The 23,678-nt window shown below is 42.2% G+C and overlaps 1 protein-coding gene and 1 long non-coding RNA gene across 6 annotated transcripts in view; one reads left to right on the plus strand and one right to left on the minus strand.

Moving 5' to 3' along the window:
• ETS1 (ETS proto-oncogene 1, transcription factor) overlaps window positions 1-23,678 on the minus strand; it is a 122,933-nt gene that overhangs the window by 13,115 nt on the left and 86,140 nt on the right. For 2 of the 4 annotated variants that reach the window (XM_054693199.1, XM_037505608.2), the window contains 5 exons: window positions 16,304-16,423; window positions 14,565-14,765; window positions 11,754-11,831; window positions 10,568-10,816; window positions 6,132-6,392 (listed from right to left, as the gene is read on the minus strand). In XM_054693199.1, coding sequence (XP_054549174.1) covers window positions 6,132-6,392; window positions 10,568-10,816; window positions 11,754-11,831; window positions 14,565-14,765; window positions 16,304-16,423 — 909 coding nt within the window. The remainder of the gene's footprint in view (window positions 1-6,131; window positions 6,393-10,567; window positions 10,817-11,753; window positions 11,832-14,564; window positions 14,766-16,303; window positions 16,424-23,678) is intronic. The other 2 variants (XM_054693200.1, XM_037505610.2) reach the window with 1 other exon arrangement.
• On the plus strand, window positions 16,064-23,364 carry LOC119240840 (uncharacterized). Of its 2 annotated transcripts, XR_008551068.1 has the most exons (4): window positions 16,064-16,208; window positions 19,293-19,358; window positions 19,873-20,005; window positions 23,126-23,364. It is a non-coding gene; the product is annotated as an uncharacterized LOC119240840 (long non-coding RNA). The 2 variants fall into 2 exon arrangements; XR_005124207.2 differs by lacking the exon at window positions 19,293-19,358.

A 23,678-nucleotide genomic window follows, 5' to 3' on the forward strand; every position in this document is an offset into this window, starting at 1 on the left:
TAGCCAAAATGAGAGACATCAAGCTGGACCATCCCACTGTGGTCTTCAAAGGCAAATGGAGAGATCAGGGAAGCCTCACTTGCCACGTTTTAAAAGGTCTTTAGAAAAAAATAATAGTGAGGCTGGACGCTCCACCATGTGATCTTTTTCTACTGGGGGCAGGTGATAAAGAAAAACCGTTGCTAAGGAATCCGGAGGCAGAAGCATTAAGATGCTATGCAGACAACAGAAAGGGCTTCTCCTCCCCAGTGCACACCATTTAGGAGTTCTCCTACCCTGCACTTCAAAGTATTTTCCTATAGGTCTCAGAACCGAGCAGCCTGTTCACACATTACTCCAGCAAGAGACCTTACTCCCTCCCACACACCCCCTTGGAACCCACAAACACTGCACGGAGAAATAGAATCCTTTCCAGTTTTTGCAATCCCGCTGACGGCAAGGCTCCATTTGGGTTTGAGGGGGTCTCTCTGTTTTTCTGCAACTTGTTAATCACTGAGGCCTCCAAGCAAGAAAGGGGAGACATTCTGTGGCTGCCTTTCTCATTTCTAACCACTTTCCATCCTAGATGGGCTGGTGCTACCCAGGGATGCACTCTGTGGAGACTGCTGAGTTCCTGCAAGCACAACAAGCCAGCTCCAGCTCCATCAGGGTTGGCCAAGAGCCGCAGGGCCCTGTGCAAGATGGTTCCTGCAATAAATGGGCACCAGAGTTCTATGCCCATGTCAGTAAGTTGCTTCTTCATGACTTTTCTCAATGTATGTTGTCTTCTACCAACAGTATTTTCATGGCAAGCCTGTATCCCAGAGTTTGGCTCAGGTAATAACCCCCCCAAATTAAAAATTTCTAGGCTGTTTTAATAACACACCTACCTAGGTTAACATTTTTAAAAATCTCCTGCCCGAATTCACACTGCACTACTCATTCGTTGGGGTCACTCCTCTCCCTTTTCCTTATCAGAAATTTGGGTTCATCCCCACAGGTTTCCTCTGTGGTTGTTTGCACTTGAATACACTGAGATTATTTTGCAATCCAGCTTTTCTTCAGAAAACTGTGATTTCAGGTAATGCTGCCAAATCTCGGTTTTCAGTCTGAATTGAAGGACTCTGAAGCACTTCCTTTTGCAATAAAGTTGTTTATTTTCACAAACATGTTTTAGTAGTAGCTTTGAGTTACTGAATCCTACAACTCAACTGTAAGCTAGAACTCCAAGGTTCTAGGCTTGGCCCAGGGACTTTCTTATGGTATGGCCTGAGGCTGGTCCTAGTGGTATCTACAAAATGATAAAAATACCTATTTCAGACTGGAAGTAAAATGAGAGGTCCTACAGGGGAATGTAGGGGACTTATTTTTCCAACAAAACTGGTACATTTGGGGGGTGGGGGGAGATGTCTCATACAAAAAATATTTGGAATTTGAATTCCAGATAGTCCTAAATTTAGCCTTAAGGAAATCGAGGAACTATCTATCCACAGATCTGCACAGCACTATAAAATCTAATTTCATTACAGTTAATGAATGGCTTTGAGCTGAGCATTTTTCCGGCTCCAGGGAGAAAAGGGAAAAAGAAATCCTAACCATTTCATTCACAATTGCAACTGGAAAGGTGGAAGTATACTGAGATGCCAAGAACAAGAACATCATCACCAGGCTCACTCAGTAACAACTGCAGAAGTGATAGGAATGGACTCCTTATCTGTGGCCATGTCTGGCAATCTGGAATGAAGCTAGATAAAGGTGATTTACTGACCAGTAATTCTGGAATGAAACCAAAGGCTACTTCCACCCCTCCAATATGCCCTTTGCCCACCTACATATAGTGTTAATTAATGATGAGAGAGAGACAAGGCCTCTAATTAACTCTATAGAACTGAGATTACCAAAAAGGATTCTCATTCCTCACTATGAAGAAACATTCCATACTCGGATGAGAGATCTAAGCACTTATGAAGCAGCTCCGGCAGTATCTTCTTTGCAGACAGAAATATATGGCCTTGAGTAAGACCTTTATTGTACCTCAGTTTCATCTTCTATAAAATGGGGCTGAAGGAACAGAAAGGGACGGAGAATACTATCTGACAACCCAGTCTATTATTTTAAACCTACTGAGATTGGGATGGGCGGTGGCGGGGCAGGGGGAGAAGAGAGATGAAGAGAGATGCTTATGTTTTTCAAGGACCTGGAGAGCATTTTGCTTAAGTCTAGCAAATAATGAAAATATTGGGCCACTTCTCTCAGATGGTTTTATAATTACATGAGGTTCATAATGTATCTTTGAACAAGAGAAAATGGAGCTTTCTGATTGTATCAGTTTGATAACCGTAAGCAGTTCACAGTAAGGTAAGAAGGTACATTTTGGCGGAAGCCAGCATTGCATTTGATGTATTCTTAACTCAGCTAACAGGCAGGCTTTCAAGCCATGTTATCTGCCCCCACATCTTGACCTAATTTAACAAGTTGCCATGGGAGCCCAGTGAAGGTTGATGCAATTTTCTTATCTTTGGAGGAAGAATGTAACTGTGCAAGAGAATGTGAAAATTCAGTTTCTAACTGATTTCCACACATACAGTGCAGTAACTAAGACATCGTATGAAGAAGTAAAATGCATTCTTTTGAAGGTGGTAAGGACCAAGACCGAGGCTCCTAGCATGATAGAAGCAGGAAAATGGACTCTCTTCCCAGTTAGGAGAATCTCTGCATACACCGTAGAGTCTGGATCAAGAGCCAGTGCAATAAAGCTACAAGTGCTCCTACTGTGTGACCACACACTGTGAAGAAATGGAATGCAACAGAAACAGGAGGGCAAAACTTCAGAAAGAAAATAGGTGTGACTTTTGCGAGCAATAAAAAGTTTTACCAACACTTATACGATGATTTCCATTTTCCAAAGTGCTTTTCCAAACTTCAGCTCATCTCAACATGTCTGTAATAAACTGGAGGCCCATTTATTCACATTCCACTCACTGCCTGCTCCTCAGGTGATGGAGGGACTGAATATGTTCCAGCCCTCCCCCCCCCCACAGGATGTATCAAAATGGTAAGTAGCTTCAACCAGGCTGCCAGAGCCAGGCAACCCATCTGCAGTGTGGGCAAATGTTCACCCAATTCTGAACACATGAAAAAGTCACCAAAACTTGGGCTGCCTACCACCTGCCTAACAAATCTGGACCCTCATTCAGAACATAGCAGGAAGAAAATCCAATTACAGTATCTTGAATTCAAAAAGACATTGACCCTTCAAAGGCCACTAAAGCTTATCTGCACTCAACATGTGCTCAGAAATATTTGTTAAAATAATTGACTTGTTGCAACTGAGCTTCCCCCACTCCAGCACCCAGTCTAGCACATGTCCAGCGCTCATTTAATTGATTGATTTAGTTCAATTACATTTTCACAAATCTCCTACCACCAAGATAAGGATGAACACTTCGACTTCACTAAAAGTAGAAAAGGGTACAAGATAAATTTGCCTAAAATCACACAGTGTGCTAGAGTTGGGAGGGGGCATGGAGGACTTCTGGTTTCTGGTCAGTATGTCTCACCACTAGTTAAGACAGTATGACATGTTAAATCCCCACTTACAGAAGAAACAACTGCATGGCAACAGGCTTAAAAAATGTTTTCTAATTCAAATGACTGCTTTACTCTTGGATAACTTTAACTGATCGTCACCCTCTCTTTCTTCCACTCACTGGACATTTTATCCCCTTACAAAGTGGGGGAAGGGAGGTGTGTGCCCACATGCATGCACCTATTGAAAACAATCTAACAAATTAAAATTAGTATTCATGATCTCTAATAAAACAAATGGTGTGACATCAGGTATAACTCTGACCTCCAGATCAGTTGTGCTCTTGAGCTTTTGATACCCTATCTTTTGGCTCTGGGTTTGGATTTCCAGAGAAACCTTGCAAGAGTGGCATCTTGGTTAACAATCTCATTGATGGCAGTCAATGTTCCTAATTTGGACTTCACACTCATTCCTAATTTTTAGAAATTCTAAGTCATCCTTCTCCTTCTATCCTTGAAATTGGGACACTTGGAAAGATCCCTTAACTTTCAGATAATTTTTGTAAATGAACTAAATTCATCTTAATCAAAATTCTTGACTACCAGCTCCGCAGGCATCTCCCATATATTATATAAAATTCAGTAATAAATATATGTAAGATTTTCAGAGGAGTTTCTATCTGCAGTTGAAATTGGGCTTTTATCATTTCTATATACTTTTAGACCTTTTACCATGGATCCTTACCAGAATCTTATCCCAGGAAGGTCAAACTCTACTGTAAGATTTTCTCTGGCAATAACCCAAGCTTTAGAATTTTAAGTCAGTTTATTCATTTTCATTATCCACAAAGCTGCCCTAACTAGCAAAATTTTCAGAATCCCTTCTCTAGCTAAAAGAGAATGATGAAAAACATCACAGGAGAAGAATTAATGATTGTATGGTTGTGGGCGTTGATAGTAGTGAGAGTGGTGATTATGTCAGGGAGAACAAAGAAATATCTTTAATAAGGAGAAACTAAATGATGATCTGGTTCTGAAAGTGAGGGTGGAAATTGTCAAAGAGCTGGCCTCCGCTCTTCGGCAAATTACGAAAGTATAGTTTTCCCTGTATCATCAATCAGAAGTGAACATGACCACTTAGAACTCCCAGCTACCTCCTAAGCCCACAAAGTCATTTTGGAACTAGGTTCAGTCCTTTCTTTCTCTTCCTAACTGGGCAGCACTTCTCCCTCATACATGAATGTGTCCAACTGGAGTTTATTCTTAAAATACCTGGAGGTTATGAGTACAGGAGTCAGCACTCTCCTGCATTTTGAAAGAGACTCAATATATATTTGGATATGGGCAAATTTTGGAACAGTCTATTGTCCGGAGATGAGAAAGAACTCCCTTGAAGAGCCGTGAGTGGCCACATATTAGAAATGTTCAAAGCGAATATGGTAACGAGAAGAGACAGGGATCTTAAGGTTCCTTCGCTGGTCCATGGCTCTCTAGACAGATCATGTCCTACCTCAAAACACAGACATAATTCATGCAGTGAGTGCAATCTGGGTGATTCAGAATGCAGCATAAAGACACACGCCTGATATTTGAAGGAGCAACTCTTCTAAATATTTGAGTTGTTCTCAAAGGTCAGCTGGTTCCCTAGCAAAACCCGTGACTGCCCTGATCACAAGAATAAGGATCTAATGCATTCAGAAGACCAAACCGATTTCTCAACAGAAATACAGATTTTGATGTTGACCCCACAAAGGGTCCCCACATGCTAACCTATCCACGGTGGAGCAAATTATAGGAAAACTGACTACTGCTAAGTATTGAAAGGTTCAAACAAGTTCCACTCACAGCATACTTTGTAATTTTTAGAAACACTAGAATTTTAATAAAAAGGATCTGATCACTGACAAATTAATGCTCCTTGTATATTTATCAGATGCCGTCTTCAAATGTCTCCAAAGTTAGGCAGCAGGTTCATTACAACCCACTCAGATAATGAATTGTTTTGCTCTATTACAGGATTCTCAAAGACCAAACTTTCCATTGACATCATCCTCTCTATATTTCTTCACTCACTGCTACTATAACTTTCACTCCAAGAAAACAATCACTAACAAAGCTAAGTGAGAAAAAGGATCTCCTATCTAGGCCAGGACTGGACAGTTTCGAGTGACTAAAGGTGCTTTTTCCCATGTGAAGAGCTAACCCACTGAGAACTCCACTACAGAAGAATCTAGAATGTAGGCCATTCCATGATGCCTTGAAGAGATGTTGTTGCTGGTTTTGTGTTTAGAAAGAACTCCCAATTAGGCAGAGTTTCCAGAAACACCAAATCATTATAGTTCCTTCCTTCCAGAATTGGAAAAAGGTTTCAATGACAAGTTTTTCCTACCATTCTTGAAAATGATCCCTTGGGGTAGAATGATAACATTTGCTCCCCAAATCCATAGCCAGTTACAAGCAGAGTGGCTTGAGAGACTGACCACACCTCTCACAGTCTCCTCCTCCCCACTCTCCCCAAAAAGAAAGAAGCTGACTTGAGGGCCTGGGGACAGGTGTGCAGTGTCGTCCACGGAGCCCCAAGGCATCAGGCACAGAGGCTGCTGAGTTGGGAGCAGAGTGCCTACCTGTGTAACCAGCCAGGGCAGCAGCAGGAATGACAGGCTTGTCCTTGTTGAGGTCAGCACGGTCACGCACATAGTCCTTGAAGGTGCCCTTGGGCTTGAGGTTGGGCAGGGCGGCTGGGTAGTCCTCGGAGTCGAAGCTGTCATAGGAGGGGACGCGCTGCAGGCTGTTGAAAGATGACTGGCTGCTCCAGGACTGGGTGAGGCGGTCACAACTATCGTAGCTCTCTATGCTCTCAAAAGAGTCCTGGCCCCCGAGTTTACCTGGAGGTAAAGGGGGAGGTAGGAAGAGGGCAGGGGAGGAGGGATTGGGAAAAGACAACTGTAAAAACCCTCTTAGTGAGGACAGAGTGCTAATCAGATCCGCAGAAGGGATGGAAGAAGGGACAGGCCTGTGGGAATGGAAGTTTATGGGTTTACTCTGGGCTGCGCTGCATATGGGGCCCCGTTCTGAGTCCACTGCCACTGTGCTTTTCTGGGTTACAGCTCCCAGGACAGAGACTCAGAGGCGAACACAGCTCAACTTTGCCAGAGGCAGATAGTATTTGGGACCCTAAGAATTCTAGAGCCTTGGATCCAATCAATAGACGAAGAAATCTTAGCAGTGTCTATTCCCTATTCCAACTAAAATCAGTGAGATGATTTCAAAAGGCCCGATTTTGTAAAATATTTGCTCATAGGAAAAAAAAAATCCATCAGATGAAGACCAGTAGATTGACCTTCCTTGACCTTGGAACCAAAGTACTATTTTCAACATTTTTTCCAAATACTATTTTGAAATGAATCATGCGTTCTGTCTCTATGCCTTCTTAAATAGAGAAAGAAGTTATCAGATGCTTTTTTCCAGAATTTTTAAAAAATAGATTTTTAAAAAAAATCTTTATCCTCTCCAAATACACCTTTGTACCTGATATATGTATTTCTTTGGGAAAAGTGTGAGTAATAAAAAACAGAAGAGTTGACTAAAGAGTTAATGTCCACAGCGATGTCAGAAATCCTTTACTCTGTGAGTTGCTTAAGGCATTCTTAACTGACCACAAGATCATGCAAGTTCATTAATTTCCCAAACCAGGTTATAAACAGCTGCTATGATTGCGTAATAGCTCCTAGAGAAATTTCCATTGGTAAAAATGCCATTTAGAAAAAGGCTAACAAAAAAATGGGGCGGGGAAGAATACATCCATCTAGGAGCTGAAAAGCCTCACAGGCATTTTTTAGGTTCTACTTTTAGATACTTTACTGGCAACCTGAATTAAATCATGAGAGACTAAACAGTCACCTCAATTCAACACGGGTCAAGAGGCAAAAAGATGTGACATCAATGTTTGTAGAAATGCTACAAGTCAATCTACAATTGTCCAGGGATGGTTGATCAACTATAAACGTTAATCCCAGAAAAAGACTGTCCTATACAACCTTATATGGTGTTTCTAGTGTAGTTTTCCCTTCCATAATGATAGACATTGATTGAACAGTGAAACTGAAATATGAACTGATAACCAAATCAAAATTAAATATGTAATAATAAGGAAAGAAGATGCATTGCTTCCAAAATTAAAAAAAAAAAATCCAGGTAAAATATATTCAATTATATGTAATTGGGATTGCTGTAGATCTCCTAAATTTCTTACCCCTCCAAAACAGCTTAGAATAGAAAGGTAGTTATTCATCTATTTCATCTCATCCATTCCTTCCTCCAATTATCCATTCCAAGAAGAGTAAGCTCCAGAAAGCAAATGGAGTGAGACCAGCCCCTGCCCACCCAGTCCACTGTCACATTTGCAACTCTTCATTATTATTAAGAATGAAGGAATTATCCCTTCCAGAAATCCACACTAGATGACTCAGGAAAACTGCCCACGACCAGAATGCAATAACCTTTTTTTAACAGAACAGGAAATTTTGTGGCCTCTCATAAAAAGGTGTTTGCTCATACCAGCTTTCCATCTAAATGGTCATTCAATTTTTCTGTGAGACAAACACACCAAAAGCCTGAAAAAGAGAATTCATGTTTTCATGAAGAACTCCCCCACCAAGTCACTGATATTTAGGCAGTATTTATACTTAAAAAGTATCTCAGAAACGACTCTGTCGCTGTCAACTATTCTTATATGGGGGGTGGGGTGAGGGACACACAAGGCCAGGAATCTCTATGAGCAAGCTAGCTGCGCCTCCACGGAGTCCCCAGGATCAGGGGGCTGAACTAGACCATGGCCGCTCTGGCAGCCTCTCAAACATAAGCCGCAGAGCTCTGGCGAGAAGTGTGGGTTGTAGCCGTGAGCTGCTTTCGCTTTAGCTCCATTTCACAATCCTGGAGCTGGGAATCTTCATTTACTGGTATTTTCTCCAAAAATGGGTTGAATCCAACTGGATTAGGCACTAGATAATGCTACTGTGCTCTTGCAGGGTGACATATGTCCTGTAAGAGGTCCACTGGGCAGCTTTTCTGAGAAAAGCAAGATCCCTCCAGAGCTCTTAGACCGTACCCAACAGGCCTCGGAACAGTAGTGGGTTAGCCCCACAGCAGCCCACCCATCCGATCAGCACAAAGACTGTTCTCAGGACCAAGTCAGTAAGACATAGAAGCACTTTGTCTACGATAATGCAGCCTATGAATACTATGATTATTATTAATAACAACCAGCTAAGAGGAATGCTTTCAGTCTAGACCAATCCAACCATGTCAGAGTCAATCAGCCTCTGGAATATGTCCTGTTGCAGAACTTCTAACATTCGAAAAATAGCCTTGACCAAAATGGACAAATGGTGTGAGGGTGAGGGAATAAAGCCAGAGAGAAACTCTTCATATCTCTTTGTACAGGTCACTAACTGCTCCACAGTCATTGGTTTGAGACTGGAAGGGACCACAACCCAGAATCAAGCAAGAGGGAAAATGAAGGACAAATGACATCAAGACAGAATCAGACGCAATTGAAAAACAAAATGATAGCTGATCTCCTCAGTTATAACATGGCTGAGCCCCAAACCCACAGACTCAGCCTCATCACGTTAAGGTACAGAAAGCCCCATGAGAAATAAAGTTGTTCTAGTTTTTCACCTGCCAGAGAAAAGAGATACACAAACACATGTGTAAATAGACATGCATCCAAAAATAAAAAAAGAATCAAAAAGGGGAAGGCAAAGCTGGCCCCACCCAACCCTTCAGTCTGAAACACAAACACCCAGGGGCCCTAAGAAGGAAGGTTACAGGTTCTGATTTTGCGAGGGACTTTCCCTAGGCAGGGCCTGATGGTTATCCTAAGGCCTGCTGGGAGGAAGTGAGAGCTTGAACACTCGAAGAAGATGACCATGTTCACGACCCACGATGCCTAAGGGATGATTCTTCAAAGTACAATGCCTTTTGGGCCCCCATCCTGGAGCCTCAGAACAGGGAGCAGGCCCTTCACCAAGCAGAAACCGCCACAAAGCCAGGCAAGTTGGGCTTCTGTGAGCAACCCCCTGAGTATTTGACTGGTTTTCTCCTGTCCGCTTCCTGTTTGTAATTCTTTCCTATTTATCCATTGGAAAAACCTTTTTTTTCCCCCCAACTTTTGAGCAATCAGTTAATTCTTCCTGGATGAACAAACCCTTTCCAAATACGATGGATTGCACTTTTCTCAGAAACAAAACAATTTGGACACTTTACTAGGAGAACTGTGTTTCAGAGTGTTTATGTTCTGATCTTAAAAATGGACTGTATTTAACCATCTTTGCTTCATAAATCAGTCAGCTATATTGTAAAACATTTACTTCACTGTCAGTGAATATTTAATCAGTCATTAGAGTCACGTCAGCAAAAGCACATTCTCTGGGACCCTCTGAACACATGTTTCCCTGGTTCTCTAGCTAAATGCATGCTTTTACCACACAGATGATGACTGGTTCTGAATAAACCATTGGTCAGTAATCTTGCCTCTTTCCAAATCAGAGAAGTCACAGGACTACAGAGTCCCAGTTGAGTGGCAGAGGCTGTTCAAGCACCAAGCCAGGATCTGCACTCTGACCCAGGAATACGCCTGGAGAAACACCAGGTGACATGAGAGACTAAGGGCTTTCCAGGAAGGTCACCAGAACCATTTTATTTAATTGTGTCCCCCTTCAGTAAAATTCTCTCCAAGAAAGTAAAGCATACCTTTAAAAATTACCATATTCAACTAGAGTGATTCGATAAAAAGTTTTACCCCCATAAGAGAGATTACTGGTGATCCTGACCAACTTCAACTCCACCAGGGACCCAAAGTCTTTGTCACCATGATGGACTTGGTTAAAATTCCATGCTGGAAAGATCTTAATATCTTGGCAGCCTAAGGTAGAAAGGCTACAACTCAGGAATGTACAGGGCCAATTATGGGAAAAAAAGAAAATAATAGGAGCTGACCAACTCACAAAGTAGGTAATTCTTGGAAATGCAAGGCTTTTAGAGACAAAATCTGACCTACCACGACTGGTTCTCCCCATGCACATGTTATCTGGGGTGACAACTTCTTGTTTGATGGCAAAGTAGTCAGTCTGCAAGGTGTCTGTCTGCAGAGGGTCCCGGAGAATGACGGAGGGGTAGTCGTTCTCATACTTGAGAGAGAGGAGCTCCTCTGAGCTGATGGGATGGAGGGTCTGGTAGGACTCAGTGATGAAGCTGGGTTCTGAGAACTCGGAAGGAGGAACACACTGAGCATGCTCGATACCATAGCCTGGAAACAGAGTGTGTGCAATTGGAGAGAGGAGAGATTTGCACTTGGAATAAGCGGTCCCTCCCCATACACAATGATCCCCCAAAGTTAAAACAAGCTGCTACCTTAGAGACCAGAAGGGAAACCTTTTAAATCAGAAGGACCTGGGTTTCAACCTTGCTCCACTACTTAATAGTTACAGCCCTTGATAAGATACTTCCCTTTTCTGACTTAATTTCCTCATCTCGAAAATAGAAATGATTGCAATCTCCCTCAAAATTCTGTGATGGAGACCAAATGACAGTGTACATGCAAAATGCCAAAGGACATTTCTGGCACAGTAAACTCTTTACAGACAGAAGTTAAAGTTGTTATAATAAAAATGTTAATAAAGTAAAAAGATTAAATGTCAACAAATCTATTAAAAACTCCCTTTGAAAGGAAGGCCATCAGACAAGACAGCTCAACCCTGAGTCCCTCCCTCAAGCTAACTCTCCAGCGTAGCTAGATCTCTTCCACTAGAAGGAAAAAGGCTTGATTTTCTGTAATAGTGTGTGAAGCTGCTTGGCACACTCCAGAGGAAAGATTTCAAAGGAAAACTTGGAGTATCTACTAGTAAAAAGCTAAGAACCAGGGTCGCTAACCCAGATTCAAATATGATCAAAAGTTTAGGAGTCAAGTTACAGTCTGACTTTCGTGTTGTAGTCTCTCTGACTTTCATGTTAAACATAGAGAGATCCTTGTGTAGGGACTTGCAAGTTAATAAAATATGTAAATAGGTTGGAGCCTTGTGCTTTGTGGAAATCCTACAATAAAAAATAGCCTACATTTAAGAAGTGTATTTCTATGTATTATTTTCTATAGACTTCCCACAAAGGAGCCTGAGGTCAGCTTCCCTAAGCTGCCACGACAGTGAGCAAGGGAGGGGTGAGGGAGGAAAGGTGGAGGATGGACTTACTAATGAAGTAATCCGAGGTATAGCGGGATTCTGGATAGGTGGGGTTGACTCCATTAACCTGATATGGCTTCACGTCCTCTGCAACAGAAAGGATGGGGGACAAACAAAGAGGTCAACACACAAATCATACTTAGCCCGAGAGGATCTTGGATAAAAGGACTGCAATGATCTCAGCCTCCCTTCTAAGAAATGTGCATGTTCACTCACTGAGCTGGTGTCTGAATTTACCCTGACTGGGCCTTGTCTAGAGATGAGATCACAGAAGTATGGGTAAGCTGATTATTTCAGTAGCTGCAAAAGGGGATTTATTATCTTGGAGAGAGAATCAATGAGTAATCTGTCAGGGTCTCTAAGGGAAGACATTCAGCCTCATTATAATGCCTGCATGTACCACATCAGCAATAAAGCTGAAAGACATCTTGGGAAGTTCCCAGAACTTGAATGAGTCCCCAACCCTCACCATCTTGCAGAAACAGACTGCAGTGTCTAGACAGGTAGACTGTATATCCTCCATCTCCTCTTCTAACAAAAGTTTGGTTTTTGTTTTGTGTATTTTCCTCAGATTTCAAGTTCAGGTGTGGGTAAGAAGCAGGACACTGGTCATGTGACTGGTAACTATGACAGGGTTCATGCAAAGAGAGAGGAGCCCCAGAGACAAAGTTCTGCCCAGATGCCAACTTCCATAGGAACGAGTGAGAAATGTGGAGGCGGGGCTACTGAGCATGGAAAGGCTCTCCACAGAGTTAAGGTAACTGTGGGGACCCTCTCATTACCCTGGAATCCAGTGGTGTGGCCTCTAACCATTGTATGAAAGAGTGTGATCGTGTTTCACTGAAGAATCAGACATAAAGAGAAAATGTTGGTTTGGGTTTTTCCTCACGTATTTGATAGCTTGTAGAGAGCAGAGGTTGCTGGGAAAACAAGTTTATGCCTGCACAGAAAAACAGTTCCCAGTTGAGATAAAATGATTAAACTTTGCTTTCGCAGCTTATCAGATGGAAACATCCCCTGCACCTTTGGCCTTGCACCCCACCCCAAACAGCTATGTTCTTCTGGTGCTGTGTAGCATCAGTTTAATTACAGAACAAAAGCTGCAGCCTCAGTACAAACATCTAGCTCAGCTCTTCAAGGATCTGAAGAGAGAGTCTTACTGCTTCTCTCAATGAGGGTGGAATGATATGACTTTTGCTATCGAGCAAACTGAATTATTTCCTAATTCGCTTCTATTATTCCTTTGCAGTACAGTAAGCCAAATTTGTCTTGGGACCAAGAAGTTCCCCTTCGGGTCCATATTATTATACAAAGAACACAGAACAGGAAGTTAAAGTGAAAAGAACTAAAGTTAAAAAACAAAACAAAACAAAGCACAGTTAAGGCAATGAGTGATAGGAAGGAGGAAACGCCAACCCATCCTCATTTTACAGATGGGGGCAGTGCGTGTACATGTCCATCCAGTCTCTCAGGGGTGCTTAGAGAATCCAAAGAGAAGGTGAATTTTAAAGCATTTGGAGACAAGGAGATGTTATTCAGATACGAATTACAACTGTACTCAGGGGCAGGCCTACACACACCGGGATGCTTGGCCTCTCCACAGCCAGAAATAGAGGAAAATATTGTACTTGAATATATTTGGGCAACAGTCTGCTAGAATCCTCTGCTGTGTTTACAAGCCAAGGGTTACATCAGATCTGTGAGAAGCTGGCCATAGCCTTTCCCTCTATAAACAGGTTGCTCACGTCAACACATGTGAGCGGGAGCTTGTGCATGGACAGACGAATGCATCGGTGCTTCGGGGAAGCCTGTGTGGCTGCCAAGGAGAGATCCGCCTCGTTCTTGACTTGTGTTTATTTATTTATTTTTCAGCAGAAGCTGAAGAGAAGAAGAAAGATAAAACTTCTGTGCCCAAAGGAGTCGAATTTGGGTCTCTGGGGTGCACTATAGAGTAGCAAATTTTCTTAAACAAAGGAAGGTATTGTATGGAATAAAAGTGCTAATCCTCAGCTTTGCTCCCTGCCCCCAGCGTCTGTACCCAGGGTTGGAGCTGGTGACCGCAGGGAAAGGGTGGGCCTGGGTCAGAGAGGGCAACAGGCTGCTAGGCTTACAGTCAGCTGCAGGGCACTGCTGACTGCTGGTAACTGCAATTTATTTTAAGAAGAAATTCGGAAAAATAAGCGCAAAAACACCCAAGTTTGCCGCCTGCTGCTGTTTCTATACTCGGCCAGGACTGTGGTACATGAGTCACTTGGTCCAAAAGGTTGGAAGAGGCTGGTTGGGAGGCCATGTCATTACAAGGTTGCAACACGGTGTCCTGACATAACCCCAATTTCTGCTTCAGATGAAAAGGTGCGCTGCACTAGCCATCCCAGTCAGGCAGAGGAGCCCGTCTGGCTCATAAGCTCTGAGAAGCTAAGCTTTCTGAGGGACATGGCCAGGTATCACCCTGCCACGGATCAAGGGAGTGTAGTTAAGACTGCCAGGGAAAAAAAAAACTTATCTTGGAGTTGTCTGTGGGCACCGCTTGTCCAAACAGTGCATGTGTCTGCGATAAGGACTAGGATCAGAACTTTGCATACCAAGAAGTTTTAGGAGTATAATCTTGCTAAAGATTAACATCTGAACCATCAACACACGAGAAAAAGAAACTACATTTATTGAGCACCTGCTCCATGCCAAGCACCGTGTAGGCAATTCTCTGTACACATGCACACTGTGCTAGGACCCCATGGCTAACGGCATCGGGCTCCCACCAGCAGGTGTATTTCCCCTACCTGCTCCCAAATAAACCCACCTCACCCTGGCCTGCATATTTACCTTTCTGCAGGATCTCAAGATGTTCCCATAAGATGTCCCCAACGAAGTCTGGGGCCAGCTCCAGAAAGCAGTCTTTGCCCAGGGCACAGAGGGCAGCTCCATTCATACAGAACTTCTGGAAGTCAACACCCTTCAGGCTGAACTCATTCACGGCCCACATCACCCAGTCCCGAACGTGGGTCTCTGTCCACTGCCGGGGATCTGGGGAAGGGATCAAATGAAGATGAAGCAGGTTAGGTTCTGAGCAGACACTAACAGACCTGAGGTGAGCTCAGGATGCTCTCTGATATCTAGAGTTAGGAGGCACCAGCCTGTGATGGCAAGCCCATGCATGTCATGGGCACCTCCCAGAACCTTCCTGCTGCATTCAAGATCCCCACCTTCTCCATCTTGCCAGACAGGCGATCACTATCAGCAGCCAAAAGTTAACACCCCAGAATTCTCTACCCTCCCTCCAAATAGTCCATGACTCTCCTCTCTCCCTGCCTTAGTTCCATTAGAATGTTTTGGTGGGTTTTGTTTTTTTTAAGCCTGGGACAAGGGAGCAGATGACTTCCTGAATGGCAATATTAACAGTCAAGTGCGTTCTGGCAACTGCACCAGTTCTCTCTCCTCTGAACTCTTACACTTGAGACCATTGTCTTCATTATTTTTATCTTAATTATGGTAATAATCATAGCAATTAGTAACAGTTAAGTCACTCAAATACTAATTAGTAATAACAATATTATTAGGTGCTGGTATTAGGCCAGATACCTTGCAATATACATGCACCTCACAGCCCTATGCTGAGCAGCACTGTAGAACAGATAATATATAATCTTCATACATGGCTCGAGGCTTATTTTGGCTACACAAGTTCATGACGCTTAAAAAGTTGGGATGATGGCAGTGGCCACAGCACTGCCAACCTGATCTCAAGGTTACCCTGTCAACTCTTGCAGGATGAGTTTATTAAGATACTGGAAAACCAAGTAATCAGAATTCATTTTATTCTGTCTGTGATTCTAAAGGATGCGGGGCATTGCTGTCAGCTGAGGTTTGTGGATACGAGTGTATGCAGGAAAAGGTATATAGATAGTCACAGAATTTATCTAAGGTTTGGGTTTGTCTAAGCCTTAGTTTCTTATCTAGCAGAACTGGCCTAGTCCACAGACATTACTGTTCATACTCATAAAATAAGGGCCTTTCTGTTCTCAGTTGTTCTGGTCTCAATCCCCTGGTGAAGGCTGAAGTGTTCTTCAGGCATTTCATCTGACAGTTCTAGTCCCTTCCATTCCTGAATAAACCAAAGCATAAATACAGTTCACCAAAGCACGTGGAAAAGAATAAATACTCAGTAAGTTCCAAGGAAGGTGGCTAAGTTCATCCAATGGAGGCCCAGAATGTGTTTTCCAAACTTGTCTGTACTTTGGAATCACCAGAGGGGCTTCAAAAATACTGACACTTCCAGTAATTGTTCTCAGCACAGTTGTGGAATGTTCTGAAAATTCCAATTCTAAAGATACAAACAAGTTTGGGAACCAGTGCCCAAAGACCAAGATGGCAGCCACAAGCCTGGGAGATGGAGATGCATGAGCATGTGTGGTGACATTTGTGTGAACAAGACATCTGCAACCGTCAGTAGCTGCTGACTGAAGTGTGGTCAGTAACCATGTCTATCTCACACTACAGATAATAATACTAGTTTCAGTCAAAAGTCTGATTCCACCCTCTCTTTTTCCAACTACCAAACATACCTTTTGGAATTCCCAATCGTTGCTGCTCTTTTGAGAAACCACTGAAAGTAGCTTTCAATGCTTGAGACATCATTTCTTTGCTGCTTGGGGTTAACAGTGGGACGTCTGCACATTCCATATCTGTAAGAAAGTAACATGTTGCACATGAAAAATAAAAACTAAACGGGTGATGAGAAGGGTAGCTAGGCTTATTATGGTGATCACTTCATAATATATATAAAAATCAAGTTATTATTATTTGGGGAAAGACTGTTTGAACTTAATATTATATGTCAATTACACCTCACTTTAAAAACCTAAATGAAATATAATAGGGCATGGAGAGTCTAAAGAAGACAAATTGAGAAATAACAGTTATAATATCCTCACTGGGGCAGGTACACTTTGGGGGACTTTCCATACCATGATGGGCCCCTAAAAAAACAGACTCTTTACTGGAATGTTCTATATCCCTGACAAGCAAAATATGCTTATTCTTTCTATGCAGCTCTATTTTCTCACCCATAGTCCCTACATATCCTTACTACTCACTAAAAGGATCAGTACTACTCCTTACTTCCAGTTACATATGAAGAGGAAATAAAATACTCATTCATTTGACAAATCATTTCTTAACACTATGTGCAATGAATTAGAGGAACAGCAGTGAACAAGACAGAAATGATCCCTTCCCTCATGAAGATGGATCTCAGATTATGGCAGGGGATTCGGTCATTAAAACACTGTTTACACAGCTAAACATTCAAATACAACACCAGTAAGGGCTTCAAAGAGGAAGGAGAATATGTGAAACTAACATATTACAGAAATTCCTGCAAGTCTGGAAGAATCAGAATAGGTTTCCCTTAGAAGAGAGAAGTTTGACTTGAGAGGCAAAGCACTAACCAGAGTGAAAAAAAAGGACAAAATACTCTATACCAGTGGTTCTCAAAGTGTGGTCCTCACACCGGCTGCATCAGCATTGTGAGAAATTGTTAGAAATGCAAATTCTCAGCCCCACTCCAGACTTCCTGAGTCAGAATCTCTAGGGAGTGGAGCCCAAAAACCTGTATTTTGACACAGATTCCGGGTGATTCTGATGATACCTAAAGTTAGAGAACCATGATCCTAGATAAGAGGAACAGCACAAATGAAGGACATGAGTTGGGGGAGAGGACGAGAATCTTGGTGCATTTGGTATCAAAAAAAAATCAATACAAATGAGACAGAGTAGTCAGAGGACAGAGGAAGGAGGATGAAGAGATAATGAATGCCAAAAATTTATAATTTTATCCTAAGCAAAACAGAGAGGCATTGAGAGTTTTATGCTGAGAAATACAGAGCATGACTACACTTTGTTTTAAGATCACCTATTCTTAATTTTTCAAGAAACTGCCATATTCTTTTCCTCAAAGTGGCTACATGATTTTACATTCCTACCACAGTGCACAAGGGTTCCTCATCTTTTCCAACACTTGTTACTTTCTGTTTTTTAAACAGTAACCATCACAATGAAGGTAGTGGTATCACATAGTAGTTTGCATCTGCATTTCTCTGATGACTACTGATCTTGCGCTTACCCCCATGTGCTTACTGGCCATTTGTGTATCTTCTCTGGAGGAATGTTTTTCAAGTATTTTTAATAAGGTTTTCTCATTTTTTGATAGGGTTGACCATTTGGTTTTGTTATCGTTAGGTTTTAGGAGTTTATGTATGCCCAAAATAATGAAAGCAGAGTCTTGAAGAGTTACTTATCCACTCATGTTCACAGCAGCATTTGTCACAATATCTAAAATATGGAAACAACCTAGTATCCATCAACAGAAGAACAGATTAGCAAAACGTGATCTATACATGCAATGGAGGGTTACTCAGCCTTCAAGGGGAATAAAATTTTGATATACCCTACAACACAGATGAAATGTCACATTATGCTAAGCCAGTCACAAAAAGTTAAATTATATGAGGTATGTGGTGGAATTCATAGAGACAGACAACAGAAGGGTGGTTTCCAGAGTGCAGAGAAAGGCAGGGAATCAAGAGCTATTGTTAAATGGTACGGTTTCGGTTTTACAAGATGAAAAGAATCAAGATGGATGGTGGTGATGCTAGCACATTATGTGTATTTTAATGCCACTTAACTATATAAAGAAATTAATAATGGTAAATTTATGTAATGTTTATTTTATCAAATTTTTAAGTCTGTGAAAAAAAGATAAATGAGAGGATTGCCTTAGCTGCTCTGTAAAGAATGCTTAGGAGACAACTATGAATGGATGCGAGATGATTTATTTAAAACTTTTTGCATTTGTTGTGATGAGTGATGAATGTGGCTTAGACTAAAAAGTAGCACTGCAAAAAACATAAGTGCATGGAGGATTTGCATAGGTGGTTAAGAGCAAGGTATGGAAATCCGGGATTGGCAAGGGTGTCATCCTTTACTATTGCCACATGTATCAATCTGCTATGTTCAACCCCTCCTGTACTTGCAAATCATGTTCAAAACAAAAGATACATAAATATAGCTAAGATAAAACATCCTCTTGCACTTACCTCAGGTAAAATTTACCACAAAAAGTTAATAAAGCAGAGAAGTGACCCAATAATCCCTACCAGCTTTCCTGTGACCTTTAGACAGCCATTCACTTGACTGCAGTAATGTGCAGAAGCTCTCCTCCTCGAGAGCTGAATCTTCAGTGTATCATAAGTAACTGACCGGTCATATGGCTGAGTTCCAGGCTGGACTACTGTAGGAGTTCTCAACTAGCCATCTCTAAACCCTGGCTAGTTAAAAAATTCCCTGCACATATATAACGTGGTATCAGCTGAAGGAAATGGAAACACAGGGGGGAAAAGATGCCAAATGTCGGGGCGGGGGGGGGGGGGGGGAGAAGCAAAGAGATTGCCTCTGTATGTAAAAATAAAGGGTAATGACACTGTAAGAATCAGAAGGGCAGGAGGTACTTTTCTTCTGACCTGCGTACACCCAGCCTCTGCCCTAAAACAACAGGAGGATCCACTCAGCTGCTCTCCCAGGCCCTGCCACTGACGGGGGAATCTCAAGTTCTAAGCAGTGGTGAGTTTGGGTTGCCCTGGGACATGCCCAAAAAAATCTAATGGAAAAATCAACATGCCTCCAGGAAGATTGACAAAATGATGGAAAATCCCAGACTGGGGGGAGGTGGGGAGGGAGAGGAGTAAAATGTTGGTTACGTAATATCCAGTCCTTCAAACAATGGCGTGATCATCAAATGAGTCACTAAGAAGTCATCAGTGCTCCCCTTTCACCCCAGAACAGTTAAGTGTCAGGTCCTGCAATATTTCCTCTTTGAGCAGAAGCTGGTTTTACTAAATAGAAAGGGGTTCTTTTTTTCTTTTTTTTTCAACCCAGAGAATATTTGCTCTGAAAGAAGGGACAAATGCAGCATCCTAGCCCTTAAGACAGGGTTAAACCCAGAGTCAATAAACAAATGTTTGGTGAATTAAATATTTTCCCAAACTGAATCAATTCTCCTTCCCTTCACTTCCATCCAACACAAATTCATGAATTCGAACTGTGTGGGTTTTGTTTTGTGTGTTTGTTCCCTCAGTTAGATTTATGACTCGATGAAAAGGACTTTACTGATGGCGGAAATTGGCCAGGACAACAGATGTGGAAGATGCAGGCCAGACTAAGCGGATGAGCAGGGTTCTGCTGCAAACTGAAACTGAAGGATGAGACAGGTGAGGAGACCCCAGGCATCTTCCAAACAGGACCGTTTAAGCAGTCCAGTGCCAGAAGGATGAGAAGGCCAAGGACAACAGCAGAGAGCCTGAGGAACAGGCTGCCCTGCGCCTGCTTCCTACAGGCCCACGCACTGTGGAAGTGTGGCCTGGACTGGACCGCCGGGCTGACGACTCTCCCTGCAGGCTTGCGCTTCCTGCCAGGGTCAGGGCATTTCCAGGTTCTCACTTGTTCTCTCCAGGGGAAGCAGCTGGAGTTACACTGGCCTGCCCACCTCAAAGCCACCTCCAGCAGCCCAGCCCACATGCCTTCAGCAGCACTGGGGCCCTGCGCCCAGCCTGCGTGTGGCTTATTCTGTCCCTGGGTTTCTCAGTGCTGGAGATCCTGAGAAAGTGCTTATGGCCCACTGGTGATAGTCAACCCTGTACTCAAGGGACAGGTGCAAAGGGATTGGAGCAGTTGAAGAACTGGCTTGGGAGAAAGCATAACCATTGCTCTTGAACCCAGAGGTTTCAGACAGCAAAGTCAGCACTTTATCCATGTTTTTAAAATGTGACCTCTTGGTTGTTTTAAAAAAATAATAATCATTATAAATTTTCATTTGTAATTGAGTCCTGTTTTTGCTTAGTTCTTATAGTCCTATTAGTATGCTGTTTATTCTTGTAGTATTTTCATCAAAGAAATTTATAAAATCTTATTTTTTTCTGAATAAATTCAGAGGATTTTCAAAAAATAGTAATAATAATCAAACCTCTTCTAAGAAAGAGGTAACAATTAGCCAGAATTATCTTTTCAGTAGCACAGATATAGCACAAAAATGATGGATAATCACATTCAAAAGTAGATACTAATATAAAATATTAAACTCATATAAAATGAGTGCAAAAATTCTCTGTGTGCCTAGTTCTGATTATAACAGTCCTATTAATCACACTGATCGACAGCAATAATGAATACATCACACAGGTGGAGAATCTGAGGCGAGTTAGCCCAAGCAGTTATCTCTGTTATTCTTACACATTTTATCTCATTACTTATAATACTTTTGTGTTAGGTACCAAATATTTTTAATTTTAGGGAACGCATCTAGAAATTAAGCAATGCCTCTAATTGTTTCTATGGTCGAGTACTGAAATTGCTTTTGTGTTACTAATTACAATATTTTAAATTCAAACACCACATTCGTCCCAAAATGCCAGGTACATGACTTGGAGATAGACGGTGCCAACATGGTGGAGATGCAAAAGCACAATGACAATGCTTTCAATTAGAAATTGAAAATACAAATAATATTGTAATTATATTAGCTCTTGCCCACTGATTGTTCCTCAGGATCCCAAATCTGAATTGATATTTATAAGAATCACCCTAAGTTTCAGAAAGCAGCGAGGTGCAGAATTAACAACTCTCTGAACCTGCGCTTACTAAATCTGCACAGTATTCAGACCAACATGAGCAGGTAGCTTTGCTGGAATTTCCACAGGCACCATGAGCCAGAGGTATTTTGAATGCAGGAAAATATCTCCTTGCTTGTCATTGTGGCCTAACCATGAACAAAAGATTACACCCTTCCACGAATGTGTTACGTGAAATGTAAAACAAGGGTTTCAATTCAGTAAACTCCAAGTTAAGGGCTGTTCACCACCCATAAGCCTTTCCAGATCAGGATGTCTCCTAATCACAATAGTGCATGTGGGCTGGGCTGCTGGAGGTGGCTTTGAGGTGGGCAGGCCAGTGTAACTCCAGCTGCTTCCCCTAGAGAACAAGTGAGAACCTGGAAATGCCCTGACCCTGGCAGGAAGCACAAGCCTGCAGGGAGAGTCGTCAGCCTGGCGGTCCTGTCCAGGCCACACTTGCAGTGTGTGGGCCTGTAGGAAGCAGGCGCCTTTTCATAGCGGTCAATTAAGTTGCTAAAAACCGAATGGCTTATATCAACATTGCTATGTAGAACCTTACCCTGAAACATGGTATCTAAGCCTGAGGGAGCATTTGTTCAGAAAGAACTTCAAGACCTAGGTCTTAGTAACCTGAGAAGTTTCTCCTGTTGTCATTCTCAAATATATGGTAGAAAAATCTGGAGCATCTGGTATCCAAAAATCTGGAGCATCTGCTGTCCCAGCAATAAGGGACAGCCATGGTCCAGCGGTGCAAGGTATGAGCTGCAGTCTTGCACTTCCATTAGGCAGACCCAGCCAGAATGGGGTACTAAGTGTTACGTGTCTCACCCAGAGACAATGCGGGTTCGATTCCCCTTCCCTGCCATAAAGCAAGCCATGTGAGTATTTTTTATTCCCAGTGCATATAAGCTCTGTGTCAAGTGTACAACAGCATTACATCTAAAGAAACAACAAACAGACCTTAATTAAACATGATTCAGACAAAAATCTAGCACATTCTGTTGGAAAAATGATGCCAGTAGACTTGCTCCACACAAGAATGCTACACACTTTCAATTTTTAAGAAAACACCCTATCTGCTAAGCTCCATGAGAGAAGCACAATAAAAGATGGTAGAAAAGGACGCCTTCCATCTAAAAGCCTTCACATGGACCATTCCACAGTGTCCTCACAGGGCAACTACTCAGGGGTCTGGAAAGTACCACAGATGAGAAAAGCAAGACTCCAATACATCAAAAGCTTGGCCTGAAGTCACAGAGGTGAGGGGATCCAGCTAGGGCTGGCCCCCAGTCTTTCAACTCTTCAATTCAGGGTCTTTCTACTCTAATCTACTGTTGTCATAAATAGAAAGAGATCAGAAAATGGGATTTTTTACAGCTGAAAGCAAACTTTTATTTCTTAGTTTGAAAATTGATATATTTAAGGAAATAATTAAAAACTTAAACAAAACCATTCCTGGGTAGAAAAAATCCAGAGTTTCATATGGCCAGCTTCATAAAAACATAATTAAAAGCCATTTACAGAACGGGCTGTAATCTCTTCCTTTTTTGGGACTGAGAGTAGTGCGGCTTCCTTCCTTCCATACAAAGTCACACAGGTTAAATGACAGTCCGGCTTCCTTCCCTGCCTATGTTCACCCCTGAGTCACCCTGATGGGCAAATGCGCACATAATATAAGGTTAATTAGTTACTTAAAGACTTACTAAAATAAATTTTTTTAAGTGAAAGAAAGCCAAGAAGCAGCATTCTGGTTCATCCAGGAAGGAACAAAGAAGAACTGTGCCAATTGGAAAGATTGGGGACCCTGAAGACAAGGAAAGATCTAATGGGGACATGCACTGGGCTTGACTTGGCTCACTCGTCAGAATCCATGGGTTCTTAGCTTTGCCTCTAATGTCATCACCCTGGGTAAGCCATTTAATCAATGCAGTTGTAAAAAGAAGTCTATTAATAAAGTGTCTCCATCCCTCATAGGGTTTTAAATTTTTCATTATGGCTATTTCCAAACATATGCAAAAGTAGAGAGAACAGTAGCATGAATGCCAGGCTCTATCAGAACTACCAGTTTTAATTTCATCACCCCCAAGACATACACTGAGGAACTACCTGTGAAGCTAATCCCAGACAACATGTCATTCCACCCACAAGTATTTTATTGTCACCGGGATATTTTTGAGATAAAGGAGGATCTGTGTATGCAAGCATACGAGAGCCAGATCAATTCAAGAAAAAAAGACAAGGCTCCAGTGATTTCCACGGTGCTCAAATCTAGGTC

Source organism: Talpa occidentalis, unplaced genomic scaffold (assembly GCF_014898055.3).
Source record: "Talpa occidentalis isolate TD23 unplaced genomic scaffold, MPIMG_talOcc4v2.1 talOcc4.12, whole genome shotgun sequence".
NCBI lineage: Eukaryota > Metazoa > Chordata > Mammalia > Eulipotyphla > Talpidae > Talpa > Talpa occidentalis.